Genomic DNA, 13,530 nt, shown 5'->3' on the forward strand with positions numbered 1-13,530 from the left:
AATAGGGATGAGGGAATCCAGCTGGAACGCTCAAGTCCTATGGGCAAGAGTGCTGCAGTAATACTAAGGGACACAAGAGATTTTTACAGCTGTTGTGCTGACTGCTGGAATTTACAGTGTCCAAACACAGCAGAGGTCCAAGGCTAGTCATACACTGGGTGGATTCACAAACATGCAGCAAACAAGTTATGAAGTGACTATTTGATTCTGGATAGAAACAGGCAATCACTCCAAAATCTTGAGAGAGATTATCAGCCACACGTGTCCACTGTCAGCTGCCCTCTGATAAGCACTTGCTACCTGATAACCACAGCTACTGTACATGGTCTTCAGAGCAGCCCTGTAAGTAGCAATACCTGAGGCAGGTTTTCAGTGTGTGCATTTGGTCAAAGGTTGGGGAACGTCTGGACCACAGGCCAATATGGGCCTGGCAGCCTCCCCAGTTTGGGTAAGCCATGACCACCTACCCTACATGTGACTTCACACAAGTAAGAGAGGGGCTTGCCCCAAACCTAAATCTGTAGCCTAATCTTCCCCTGACTGTGCAACACAAATCGACTCCAGCTTTTATTCTGTTAACTATGATCATGCCAGAAGTGAAATGCAATTAAGCATTTGATTTTGAAAATGAAGATGCACAACACGGGCTACTTATGCAATTTTAATGGCACTAAAGTAGCACTCCGGCATAGCAGAACCATGCTATCACGACCACATTCCAAGAGAAGTCACCGAATCCAGGAGTGGAAGGGGGTCCTTTGAAGATTTATCATTTCTCCCAAGCCCTTTAGTGTTCAATACTCCAAGGACAAGATCATAAATCTAATACCTTACATTAATCATCTAAAGACAAGATAATTTGCTAACCTACTTTACGTTGTTGGCTACTGGAAATCCTTAACAATGTGTGGACAAGCAAAGTGACAGAATGGGCACGTACGATTCATAAGACATTTTCCACGGCATGGAATAGCAAACAGCCACTCCATCACTAAATACTTCTCGGGAAGCACGAGAACTCTCTAACTGATAAATATTCACAAACTGTTTGCCAAGGGCTACTCTGTATACAGCAGGGATGGAGATGCAGCTCTCAGACTCCTGGGATACGCCTGAGGCCACATCCTCTCCCTCTTCTAGGCTGCACACCCCTAACCAGCCTACTCTGCACTCTCAAGTTTCTGCCAGTCTGGAGAATGCCATTGAACTGTGAAAACACTTCTTGCTTGGCAGGAATGTAGCTTATTGAACAAAGTTAAGAGTCACAGCTTTTGTTTCTTTTCCTTTTCAGTAATACAGTTGTACCTTGGAAGTTGAACAGAATCCATTCCGGAAGTCTTTTTGACTTCCAAAATGTTCGAAAACCAAAGTGCATCTTCCTGCAGCCAATCAGAAGCTGCGGAAGCCCTGTCGGATGTTCGGCTTCCAAAAATAGTTTGCAGACCAGATCAGTTACTTTGGAGTTTGCAACGTTAAGAAGCCAAAACATTCGGGAACTAAGCTGTTCGACTTCCAAGGCTCGACTGTACAGACAAGTCACTTTGTTCATGACAGCTAACGGACAGCAAAACCAGAAAACAATAAGGTAACAAGTAGGAGTTGCTGGATGTGTGTGTGTGTGTATTCCAATACTTGATTTGGACTTCACCACCCACGCTAAACCAGCTAGCCACCAGTTTGCCACCGTGATTCAGCAACAGTCAGCATTGGCATTATCCCTATATGGTTTGGCACTCAGATCTAGTATACCTGGAAAACTGAAAATGTGTCCACCTGGAAGCATCCTGAAAATGTATCTTAACATACTGAAATAAAATTGCTTGGTATACACATGCAAAGGCACACAGTCTCTCTCCTACGCCCAGCCACACCTAGCTGTTCTCATGTCACTCAACCCAGTTGATAGCCAGGCAGATTTGAACTCTGAATCAATCTTACATTTTGTTGAATGATCTAGACGCTAAACAAGTCTAAACAAAATTATGCAAGATTCCTTGCCAACTGCTTCTGACTAACTCATAAAACACACACAAAAACACACACACTTATATTAGGCTTGCATGGACAATAAAGATAAAATATTATGGGAAAACTCATTTATGTTACAAAGCCTGTCTCACGAATTCCTGAACTCAGCAAGTCAGGAACAGCAGAGACAACTTACAATCTCATGACCCAACTTCTGCATTGTTTAGATTTTTCCTACAGCACATCATCTTTTCCCCAATAGGAGCTCAAAAATCCATTTCCTTGATTTATTAAATTTGCTTCCAGCTCTGTAAACAAATCAATACCAAATTTAGCTTCTGGCATCTCACAGGGGTCTTGGGTCGTTGTAAGAAGTATATGGGCAGTATGCATTCTATGAAGAACAAAATACCTCCTTTGGTCCTTAATCTAACAAAAATGCTTTACCACTGAAAACAAAACAGGAGCCTTGTGGCACCTTGAAGACACACAAATTTATAGCAGCATAAGCTTTTGAGGACATGATAAATCTGTGTGTCTTCAATGTGCCACAAAGCTGTTTTCCTTTTTACAACAGACTAACAAGGCTACTTTTGGGAACTACAATGCTGAATTTTATTATCTTGGATCTGTTTGCCTCTTAATCCTATGCATTATGGAAAATTCCAAAACAACCTTTGTTCCTATTTCTCCTTCACTCAATGCATCTTAAATATGTAATCTAAATGATGAGGCAATATTCCAGTGCCTTAAGTATGAATAATTTACATTGCCAAGCTAAGCTGATCTAAGTAGAATTAGACATTCATAATAACATTTTATGCATACCTACTCATAAGGAACTAATCTCTCAGCAGTGAAATATTAATCAGAAAACCAAAGCCCCTCCTTACACGAGGCCATCTGAGTGACAACTGAAGTTAAAACTGCCTGAGCACAGAGAACATTCACAGAAGCAGAATACGAGAGAATTTAATAGAACAGGGTTAACTGAGTTTTTGAATTGTGTACAGAGGCTGACATTTATACCTGGCACAAAACAATTAGAATGCAATTCCTTTGAAATATGGTGCACTTCCCAGCCTGCTATAACTTCTAAAAACCAATTCAAACACAATTTTTTGAATATACAAAATGGCTGCTTGGAATGCATTTATCTGTAAAGTTTCATTGGAGGCAACATTTCATCGGATGAGGCATCCATGCAACTTGTTCACCAAAGGAGAAGGCTGGTGTTCTATCTGTTTTGAGGGTGCTAAAGGGACTTATCGTAGCCCAGTGTTATATTTCATATACACTGGTTGGATAATTTGTCATTTAAGGTAAGAGTGAGCTTCACAACTCAAAGCAGCCAGGCTGCCACTTTCAAAAACAAGCATCCTGTTTTAAAGCCCTTGTTATTAAGATCTTCATGTGTTCTTCATGTGAAACAGAGTTTATCCAACTGGAGCTTGCATTTCAGCAAAACATTGTAAATCAAAGTATCTCTATCTATATATTTACAATACATGCCTACTCTGAAAAAAAAGTTCCGGGGCAGAGCAATGCAAAGAGCATAAACCTCTTCCGCTGCACATCAATACTTCCATTCTAGAGGTCGAATGCACAAGCCTATGGAAGTAAGTTTCGGGAACTCTTTTCCCTCCACCAACCTAAGTACACAAGAAACCTGGTGGACCAGACTCAAAGTCCATCAAACCAGCATCTTGTTCTCACAGTGGTCAGCCAGATTCCTGCAAGCAGGACATGAGTGCAACAGCACTCCCCCCATTTGTGATTCCCAAAAGCCGGTATTTAAAAGCATATCAACTGACATGGCAGGTAATACATAGCTGTTACGGCTAGTAGCCATTAATAGCCTGATCCACTGAGCGTTCTCTATATGTACATTTAGTGGCATTCTAATCAAAACAGCTGCAAACAGAATGAAGGCTACTCCAGTACACAAATGTTCAGTGCAACTTAAGGCCACACAGTTTAAGATAACAGTGACCCACAACTAATATACAGTGGTACCTCGGTTTAAGTACACAATTGGTTCCGGAAGTCTGTACTTAACCTGAAGCGTACTTAACCTGAAGCGAACTTTCCCATTGAAAGTACAGTAATGGAAAGTGGATTAATCCGTTCCAGACGGTCCGCAGAGTACTTAAACTGAAAGTACTCAAACCAAAGCTTACTTAAACTGAGGTATGACTGTACCTCTAAAATAGATACTGTTCTGCAAGGAGAACAGAGTGCGGTATCAATTATCTTGGGGAAGGAGTCACCGTTCAAGGGCAGAGCACATGTGCTTTGTGTAAAAGGTCCCAGGATCCATGTTTGGCACTTCCCAGTAATGTGACAAGCTTGGAGAGCCACTGTCAATCAGAGCAGACCAACACTTTAAGCAAACAGTCTGGGTTGATATAAGACCCTTTTGCTTTGTGCTTTCGAAATAAAGTGAGCCAATATGATTTAATGCAGGATGTTGTTTCTGGGATCCTTATTAATGGTAGCACTTGATTCACCTATCAATAGTTAATCTTTCCAATGAAAAGAAAAGGGATGTGTGGAAGGATTTGCACCGTCTTAAAACATTCCACTGGTGAGAAACTATATTTGCCCTTCAGCCCTGGAGATGTGCCAGTTAGATTAGATACACATTAGTGAGGAAATTGCTGCCGTTTTAATGTTACAGCCAGAATAATACGGAACACTTCAGGCAATAGTGCTGTTTTCAAAGTTTGTCATTGTCATAATTGAATTGCAAAATTTTAGCCTTCTCCTACAGTAAGCTTTAACTTGGAAAATCTCCTCTTGGCTTCCGTAACCATTCTGTTTAATGCATCACAAAACCTCCAAGAACCGTCTGTCTACATTTGCAATTTTAATTTGCGTTCTTTTCTGGGTAGATTAGATATATTGCTCTTCAAGCAATGTTGCTACCATGCTTTCTTATGTCTTTGTTTTCATCTTCCAGTTTATCTACTTAGCTCCTGCCATTGTCTGAACCAAACAATGCAGCTGGCTGGAACAAATTTCTATGTTATGACTTTTGTGTAGCCAAATCACATTTAACTGGTGATCAGCTACCCACGTCTACTATTGCTCTCTGTAATTAAGATGTAAAGAGAACCATATATGTAGTTCTTGAACATATGTGCTTTATTATGCATACCCCAATGACAAACCTTTCCCCTTCCTGCAGAAAAAAGCATTGAGGTTGTATCCAATTGTGTGTGGCCTTCCCTTTGAAGAAAGCAAAGGCTGGACATTTTACAAGAACTCTGGGGAGGGAGGGAAATCACATGGGGGAGCATAGTCCTATTGTCTGTAGAGGTCATCCACCAGGGCAACCAAAGCTGACTCAGTCCCATGGCCAGGTCTGAACCCAGATAATAACAGACCTAAATAATTATTTTCAAATAATTAAAAATGTTTTGACATTAAACACATCAACATATTTAATGTATCATCTAGACCAGGTCTACAGGAGAAAAATATGCAGCACCACACCGTTTCCCCACAAAGGTGCCAGAAACTCAACCACAGCAGCAATCCTATGCATCTGAGATTTAAGTTTATCTCATATAATTTGGCTGCAGTGAGCCAAGGCATAGTCCTAGTTCCTGCAATAATTCCACATTTGTGCTTTGCACTTCTCCTTTTTGAAATCCAACTGTTTTGAATGCAACTGATCAAAACCTGAACACAGTACAGTAGTCTTAAAAATGACCATCAATATTTCCTATTGTTGAGGGACTCTATCAACCTGATTTCATGACATCATCCTGTTTGTCTCATGTTTGTCGCATGATCCTTCTGAACTGATACTGCAATGCAACTTTGATGGATAACATATCCCTCCCTGCCTCCCTCCCAAAATAGTAATGAAAATTTTGAGTGAAAGAGTTTCAAAGAGCCTGTGGGACCCTATTAATAACTTCTCTCAAATGTGAATGTTTGCCATTTAGCAACATTCTTTGTCCTCCCTGCTTTATTTACATGAGATCTTATCTTGGGATAACAGCCTCTGACCTTGCTTCAAGTCAGCCTAACTTGATTAGGAGATGCAGACACCATCCTGAAGCCAAGAATTCAAAGCAAAAAGATCAACTTGGAAATAATCAAAGTCTCTTGATTGGCCTTGCTGTTCATCTCAAGATAAGTGAGTATGTAAACAACAGCAGAGTTTATCTCTGGTAGAGGGAGCATGCATTTCCACAGGGATCTGGGAATGACCCAAGAGAGTCTGCAAACAGCACACAGTAATGTTTTGTTTGCATAACAGCCTTAAATTCTGTACTGTGTGCTATACTTGCCCTGGAGACTTGCTCACAAATCTTACCTCCATCCTAAGTGCAGTTGTGTAGCAAAGGGCAGCTGAATGAGAAGGATGGAACCCCTTCCTGGCTCAAAACAGTTTTTACACCAGTGTTGGCAGATCATCATTTGTCACTTACAAAGAAAAATGTAACTTACCAAGGATTAAGGTAAAGGTAAAGGGACCCCTGACCATTAGGTCCAGTCATGACCGACTCTGGGGTTGCGCGCTCATCTTGCATTATTGGCCGAGGTAGCCGGCGTATAGCTTCCAGGTCATGTGGCCAGCATGACAAAGCCGCTTCTGGCAAACCAGAGCAGCACATGGAAACGCCGTTTACCGGATTCTCACAGTAGCGGTTCCTATTTATCTACTTGCATTTTGACGTGCTTTCGAACTGCTAGGTTGGCAGGAGCTGGGACCAAGCAACGGGAGCTCACCCCGTCACAGGGATTAAGAGCCACAGGCAAAGTATAAACTCAAGAAAGCCCATGATAATGGCCCATAAACATACTAGCAAAAACAATGGACAGGAAAAAAAAGTTTCTCATATAGTATGTCAAATGCCTGGGAAACGTTTTGTGTTTTAGCCTGGCACCAAATTGTGAATATTTCACAAATGGAGAGCCACAACAGAAAAAGTCTCTCACCCCGCTTTCTTTCCCTCAGGTGGGGCACCCAGAGGACAGCTTCATGTGAAGACCAAAGAGTTCATATCTGAAGTTCTCCCAATATACTAGAAACCTCTACCACACCACCATTCTTAAAAACGGTCAACCCTGAAGTAAGTGCCCCATTAAAACAGCCAGGATTTCTGGTATATGGGCAAAGGAATGAAAAAGGTCTTATAAGTCATGTAAAGTGGAACCCTTTGATACATGTACACATAAGAGAATGCTCACTTCCTCTCTTCTATACAGCTTTGACAAACACCCTACCCACTCGAACTCAGGACACAAGGGAGAAACTTGCTAAGAGGAAGGCATGCTTGGCAAATCCACACCGTGATCAACTCCTGCCCAGAAACCAATCTCCCCACTATGGAAGGATTTGTGGATCCAGAATTGGCCGCCAAAGTCACCTACGGACTCATTGTTAAAGCCGTGTTTATGGAAGACAATCTTACTTGGCTACGAGTGATCGCCGAAAAAGAAGAAGACAATCCACATGATGGTTTTGTAGGTTGGCTAATTTGCTCCCATGAAGCTCCTGTAGATCAGCTGAATGAATTACACAGAGGACCACATGACTGCATCACACTGAACAAGCCCCTGAAAAATACCTGTATTGCTGTCTCTCCTCCCCATTCTGGAATTTAACAGTTACCAACATAGTGGAACAGTACCAATGCTTTACTAAAATGTTTTGTCTTGCTTCCCAATACAGTGCTAGCTAGTTTTAACTGTTAAATCTTTTTACCGTATATTCCGGCGTATAAGACGACTCCCGACTTTTGAAAAGATTTTCATGGGTTAAAAAGTAGTCTTATACGCAGAAATTACTGTACTTATCAGGAAAGTTGTTAAACATCATTTGTTGCCACTGCTAAGAAAGATTTATTTTAAGTTGCTAACACGCAGCATATTTTATGATGTCCCTATTAGTACGGCTGAAATGTGAAAATAACAATAGTTTTTTAAAAATGCATCTGGACAGTTTAGAAATAGTCTAGATGCAACTTTGATTATTTTTCCAAAATACAAGGCAAGCTAATAACAGAAATATTGTAAAAATGAATTTGCCTGCTAAAAATGTGTTGCATGAACATCTAAAAATAACTTCCTTTGAGAAACCTGACACTTGGCAAGCAAGCAAGTATACCATGATAAATTAACAGCTTCAGGTATTTTAGAATCAGACGCTTATTGAAGCTACTTGGCTTTGAGGCACAGGTGGTATTTTAATGCCTTCTTTAAAAAAATGTAACTGTTTATAAACACAGTCAAGTACAAAATGCTTTTTCTAGCATTCATTTCAATGGACATATTTTGAACTTAATCATTTTTTATTCATAACGATCACAATTTGGAACAAAATTGTTACCAAGGGTTACAGATGTTAATTGCATAATCTCAAATTGAATTTGCTGCATTCATAGTACAGTACGTAATTTTTTAATAAGAATGCAAAATCAAGGAAAGATAAAACACTCAAGCCCCACTGATATCAAATGGACAGTAAAGTGCAAATCCTTCAATATAACTTCTAAAAAATTTTAACATTGGCTATAGCTAATGTTATTAATGAATTCCATAATAATTTTAATGTAGGAAGTGTCTTCACTTGGAATCCCATGCATTGCCATAAAACTCAGGGGGGAATTGTGCTTCTCAGTCCATCCATAGTGGTAGTTCATATGCTTTCTGTACCTGAGACACTGAATAACACTTGTCAGTCAGAGCAGATGATACCATGCTCAGTGGGCAGATGTTCCAATTTGATATGACAGCTTTTTTTATGTTCACATCATAGGTGCTTGGGTTTACATCCCAAATACTGAGAATGTGTCGTCTAAAACTGTCACTTCTTGTACATAGCTATCTTCCTATTTGTAGGTGACTTTTCAGCCCACAGGTTGTTTTGATTTTGATTTTTGTTTGTCTGTACATTTCCAACATTTAGGCAGTGTTTTATGGTGGTGACAAGAATCTGGGAAATCTAGGGGTAAAGTAAGTGGAGCTGTACAGGCCACTCTGTTCCATTTGGTCTCACGGGCACTCAATAGTAGCTTCATTGTGTTCTTTTTCAGATTCCACAAATGGCATGCATTTTGTAAGGACTTTTCCCCCCAGAAAATATGCACCTTTCAATGCTTTGAAAATAAATAAAATGCATCTACTTGCATGCACTTTTTGCACACCAAAACTGCATTGCAAAAATGAGAGAAAGAAGAGAGCAAGGTGAATAGGAGTTGCATTCCGACCCACAAGCAAATTCAGCACCATCATATCAGACTGGTCTTCTGAGAAAAACAGACCAAATTAATCCCTCCCTCCTCCTCCTCCTCCTCCTCCTCTGTTGCTGAACTATGATCCTTTCCTCTTGCAGGGGACAAAATGCATGCATGCTGTGAAATACATGCTATGAAAACTATGCAAAAGTTATATTTCAAATTGCTTTTGCTCTGCAATTTGCTCACTACTCAAAATTATGAGCATAGGTTCCAACTCCCAGATTGAAAAATCCGGGATTGGCAGCAGCGTGGCACCGAAAGTCATGCTGCGGCCATTTTGGAACTGGGCAGAGCAGCACCGGAAGTCGCTTCTACGCAGGCTCTGCCCATTTCCAAAATGGCCACAGTGCCAGAAATCGCTTCTGCACATGTCCAGAGACTCCAGACATGCGCAGAAGGAGCCTCCCCGGGCCGGTAAGAATCCAGAGGATTTACGGGGGGGGGGGTTTAAAATCCGGGCTGCCAGCAGGAAACGGCTGGAAAAACGGGGGTTTCCCGGGGAACACGGGAGACTTGGCAGCTATGATTATGTGTTTTATTTGCCTATAAAGAAGGGGAACCTTCCCTTTCCATCTTCTGAAAATAAACTGCTCCGCCCAGTAACCAACTACATACTAACATACATACTTCTGGAAAGTTCTCAACCTTCAGTTGTCTTAAACAAAGACACGTGTACACACTGGATGGAAGAAGCAACCTAACTGAAATGTTACCTACTTTTTTGTATCTAGGAAGGGGATGGATCGAGGGAAGGCAGGAGAGTTATGCAATACGGGAGCAGCAGCAGGAAGAAAACAAAAAAGAAAACATTGGAAAGAGGAGAGGACAGTGCAAATGCATGTATTTATTCTCAGGCTACAGAGGAAAGCAATCATGGCTGCTGCAGCTCCTTACAAGAAAAAGCCTATTGTGTATGTATAAAATTATACACAAGACACTGCACATGCTCCATTAACTTGTAAATTAAATTAAGTGAATCAACCAAATTCGCATGCCTCATTTTTTAGAAATATATGAAATAGCGAAGGGGGGAAAGATTTAAATCAATTATGAAACAAGACCTTTTTATCAGAGAATGAAAGATCAGCTGCAACCCTGAATGATGCGCCTGTAGCAAGTATCAGGAGCAACCAGATTCAATTGGTGAGGCTGTTATACGAAGGTTGAAGAAATGAAAGATGCACCCCTAAAGCATAATTCAGTCATTTTCCCCCTGTAACCTTTCATACTTTGGGGGGCAGGGGGAGTTGGGGGGGAAAAGAATACTTCAAAGATGAAAAAGTGAAATGAAATGCAAAGCAAAAATGCAGTAGCTGTATGCTTTCAAGTTCACATCTTCTTTTCAAACATCCACATGGGCTAATAAAATATTCCATTCAAGGAAGCTGTTATCAGATGAATTGTGGGCCCTGCAGAAGCTACTATGCTTATCAACAAGGTACGATTGTATGCCTAAACAGCAAAGGGGAATCTGTCACTTTTCACTGAAAGGATCTGAAACTGCTCAAGAAATTCACTCAAACACAGTGCCGTTCAAAAGCTCTTGCCATACAGGAACTGATAGCTCAGGTAAGTTTGACAAAAGTCATTCATAGATTCAGAACTCCTGTTATAGTAGAGCAAGCCCACCTCACCACTCAGAAGCCTTGCCCAAGACTCCTGCATTGCTGCCAACCAGTTGGCATTGACCCGGGACAGGGCCTTCCTTGTGGTGGTTCCTCGTTTGCGGAATGCTCTCCCTGGTGAGGTGTGTCTGTCTCTCTCATAACTGATTTTTTTTTTTTTAAGGAAACAGGTGAAAATATTCCCATTTACGCAGGCATGAGATGGCCAAGATATAGTGGTTATGGCAACCGTGAAATAAATGTCAGGGTATGTGATTGCGTTTAAATGTTTTGATTTGATTTGAAATTGCACCGTTTAAATATTTTGCTGGGCTCCCATGGGAGGAAAGGTGGGGTACAAATTTAACAAATGATGATGATAACAACAGACTGCTCAGGACTCTTTATGATAGCAAATCAACCTAAATCATTGATAGCCAAAGCACCATTGCACCCTCTTTCCTGCAATGTCCAGCCAGTGACATCCATGGAGAACAGGCTGGCATGGCACACAGAGGCCAAAGAGGAGATTCTAGGGTCAAACTAGACCAGTGTTTCCCAACCTTGGGTCTCCAGCTGTTTTCGGACTACAATTCCCATCATCCCTGACCACTGGTCTTGCTAACTAGGGATGATGGGAGTTGTAGTCCAAAAACAGTTGGAGACCCAAGGTTGGGAAACACTGAACTAGACAATATGGATGAAACCCAATAATGCCACTGCAAGAACAGAACCAATTTCTGCTAACACAATGAACTTCCTCTCACCATAGGTTGGGAGGGGAGAAAGGAGAAGTTCACTCACACAACATTAGACTTCACCATATCTAACACCGGGGCTTTTTTTCAGCCAGCATTCACTGGAACTCATGTGGGTGCCATTGCCATTATAAGAGAACAAGGGTGGCATCTGTGATGAGTTCCAGCACCTTTTTTCCTACAAAAATAGCACTGTCTAACACCCTATGTTAACTGTGCGATTGCACAATTAAATGCACCTCAGTTTTTAAGAGACATAGGGAGGCATTCTTGATTTTGACTATGGTGCATTCAGACTGTTTCAACCCTTCTCCTCTCTCCCACTTCAGACCTTGTGTATATACACAGCACCCCTGAAGTTCTTGCTTGCCCCAGGGGGAAAGCTGCCAGCGGTGTTACTAATGCCTTTAAGATATTAATAATAATAATCATTATCAATTCTGGAAATCAAATTATCATAACCAAATGCATCAGCTAGTTTTGCTGTAAGGGTGAAGAGACCAGGGTTTTTTAATCTATTTATTCTTACTGTTAAGGCTTTATTATAACTGCAGTTTTATTTCACTCATTGCCTGGTTTCAAGCTGGTTTCACTTGAAGGCTTGGAATCCAGAGTTTATGCTTCTCTACGTTTAAGAAAAATCCCACAAACAATAGCAGCGGAGTGATGAAATGAGCTCACAATTCAGCAAAGACTGGAACAACAAGTTGTAGAAGATTCCCAATAGTCTGCCAACAGCATACTCCCAGGATCAAATACAGCTACACCCATACCATGAGCTTGCAAAAGGTAATCCTCAACTGCCAGAAAAGAAGTTGACAAATCTAGATTTTTAGACAGAAAAAAATAATTGCTGCACACACACCAGAATAGTGGATTCAATTCTTCAATGCTGTCATGTTTCATGCACTGGGGAAAAACAGGACAATAAACCCCATATAATATATCAGCACCCATGCAGCACTATTGTCAACTGGGTAAAGGCTCCAAGAAAATGGAGATTCCAGAAAGTTAATTGCTGAAATTTAGTGATCAGTAAAACATTTCAGAATAGGATTTGACACATGAGGATCCAAAAGTGAAGGAGGAGCTAAGTTTTCATTGGTATTTGTACTCACCGGTAAACATTTTTGTAACAGCTTTGCTCTGCTTCCGGGCAGAGCACAGGAGCAGCAACCACGGAGGGAAAAACTCATAGTGACTAGCTAGAAGCTCAGCTATAGTTCCAGATAAGCCTGTAGATGTCTGGTCGCCTTCTCCAATGTTACATCCCTCATCCACAGAATCTACAAGGAGGAAGAGACTTTGCTGAGGGGGCTTGGCTCCGAGAAGAGGCAGCAAAATGCACCTGCAAGGAGAAGCAGGAAGGAGAATTATAACACACACACATAAAATCCAGAAATATGTTCTATATGGGTACTTTTGTTTTTTAGCAATGGAACTTGTGTGTGTGTGTTTGCGTGTACACAAAGAGGTGCTCATAGTATGTACTAAAAGGAGGTCGCTAGGGAATTCTTTTCCCAGTGTTGGTCAGGGAGTGCAGACTCACTTGCAGCCACTTTAATATTTGATTAAGCCTTTTAACATGTAAACAAATGCAGCAGTTCAAGTGCTGAGGACAACAACAAGCACGTCCGGATTACGCTTGTGCAGCTACCCAATACTGCCATAAACAGGGAATTTCAAGCTGGATATGCCCAGCAGAACGTATGTGAAATCTGAATAGAGGCTTTATTAGTACAAAGCTCAATCCCAGCTAAAGTTCTAGTAACAACTATTCACAGCGATATTCCTGGTCTGTACAAGTCCTATTGGAAGGTACTGCAGATACACAGACCACAACTGCGCTCTTGTGCTAATGCCATCCATTTCCATGGCCGAGTGCGCAACAAGTGGATGCTCTCATGATGAGACAGTACACAATCACAAAACCACCCAGTA

At 41.2% G+C, this 13,530-nt stretch overlaps 1 protein-coding gene across 4 annotated transcripts in view; it reads right to left on the reverse strand.

The window, feature by feature from the left end:
* The window catches only part of ANKRD50 (ankyrin repeat domain containing 50), a 45,018-nt gene that overhangs the window by 8,348 nt on the left and 23,140 nt on the right, over positions 1-13,530 (reverse strand). For all 4 annotated transcript variants that reach the window (XM_035112182.2, XM_060278586.1, XM_060278585.1 and 1 more), the window contains exon 3: positions 12,708-12,937. In XM_035112182.2, coding sequence (XP_034968073.2) covers positions 12,708-12,937 — 230 coding nt within the window. The remainder of the gene's footprint in view (positions 1-12,707; positions 12,938-13,530) is intronic.

This window comes from Zootoca vivipara, chromosome 9 (assembly GCF_963506605.1).
Source record: "Zootoca vivipara chromosome 9, rZooViv1.1, whole genome shotgun sequence".
In the NCBI taxonomy this organism is placed as follows: domain Eukaryota; kingdom Metazoa; phylum Chordata; class Lepidosauria; order Squamata; family Lacertidae; genus Zootoca; species Zootoca vivipara.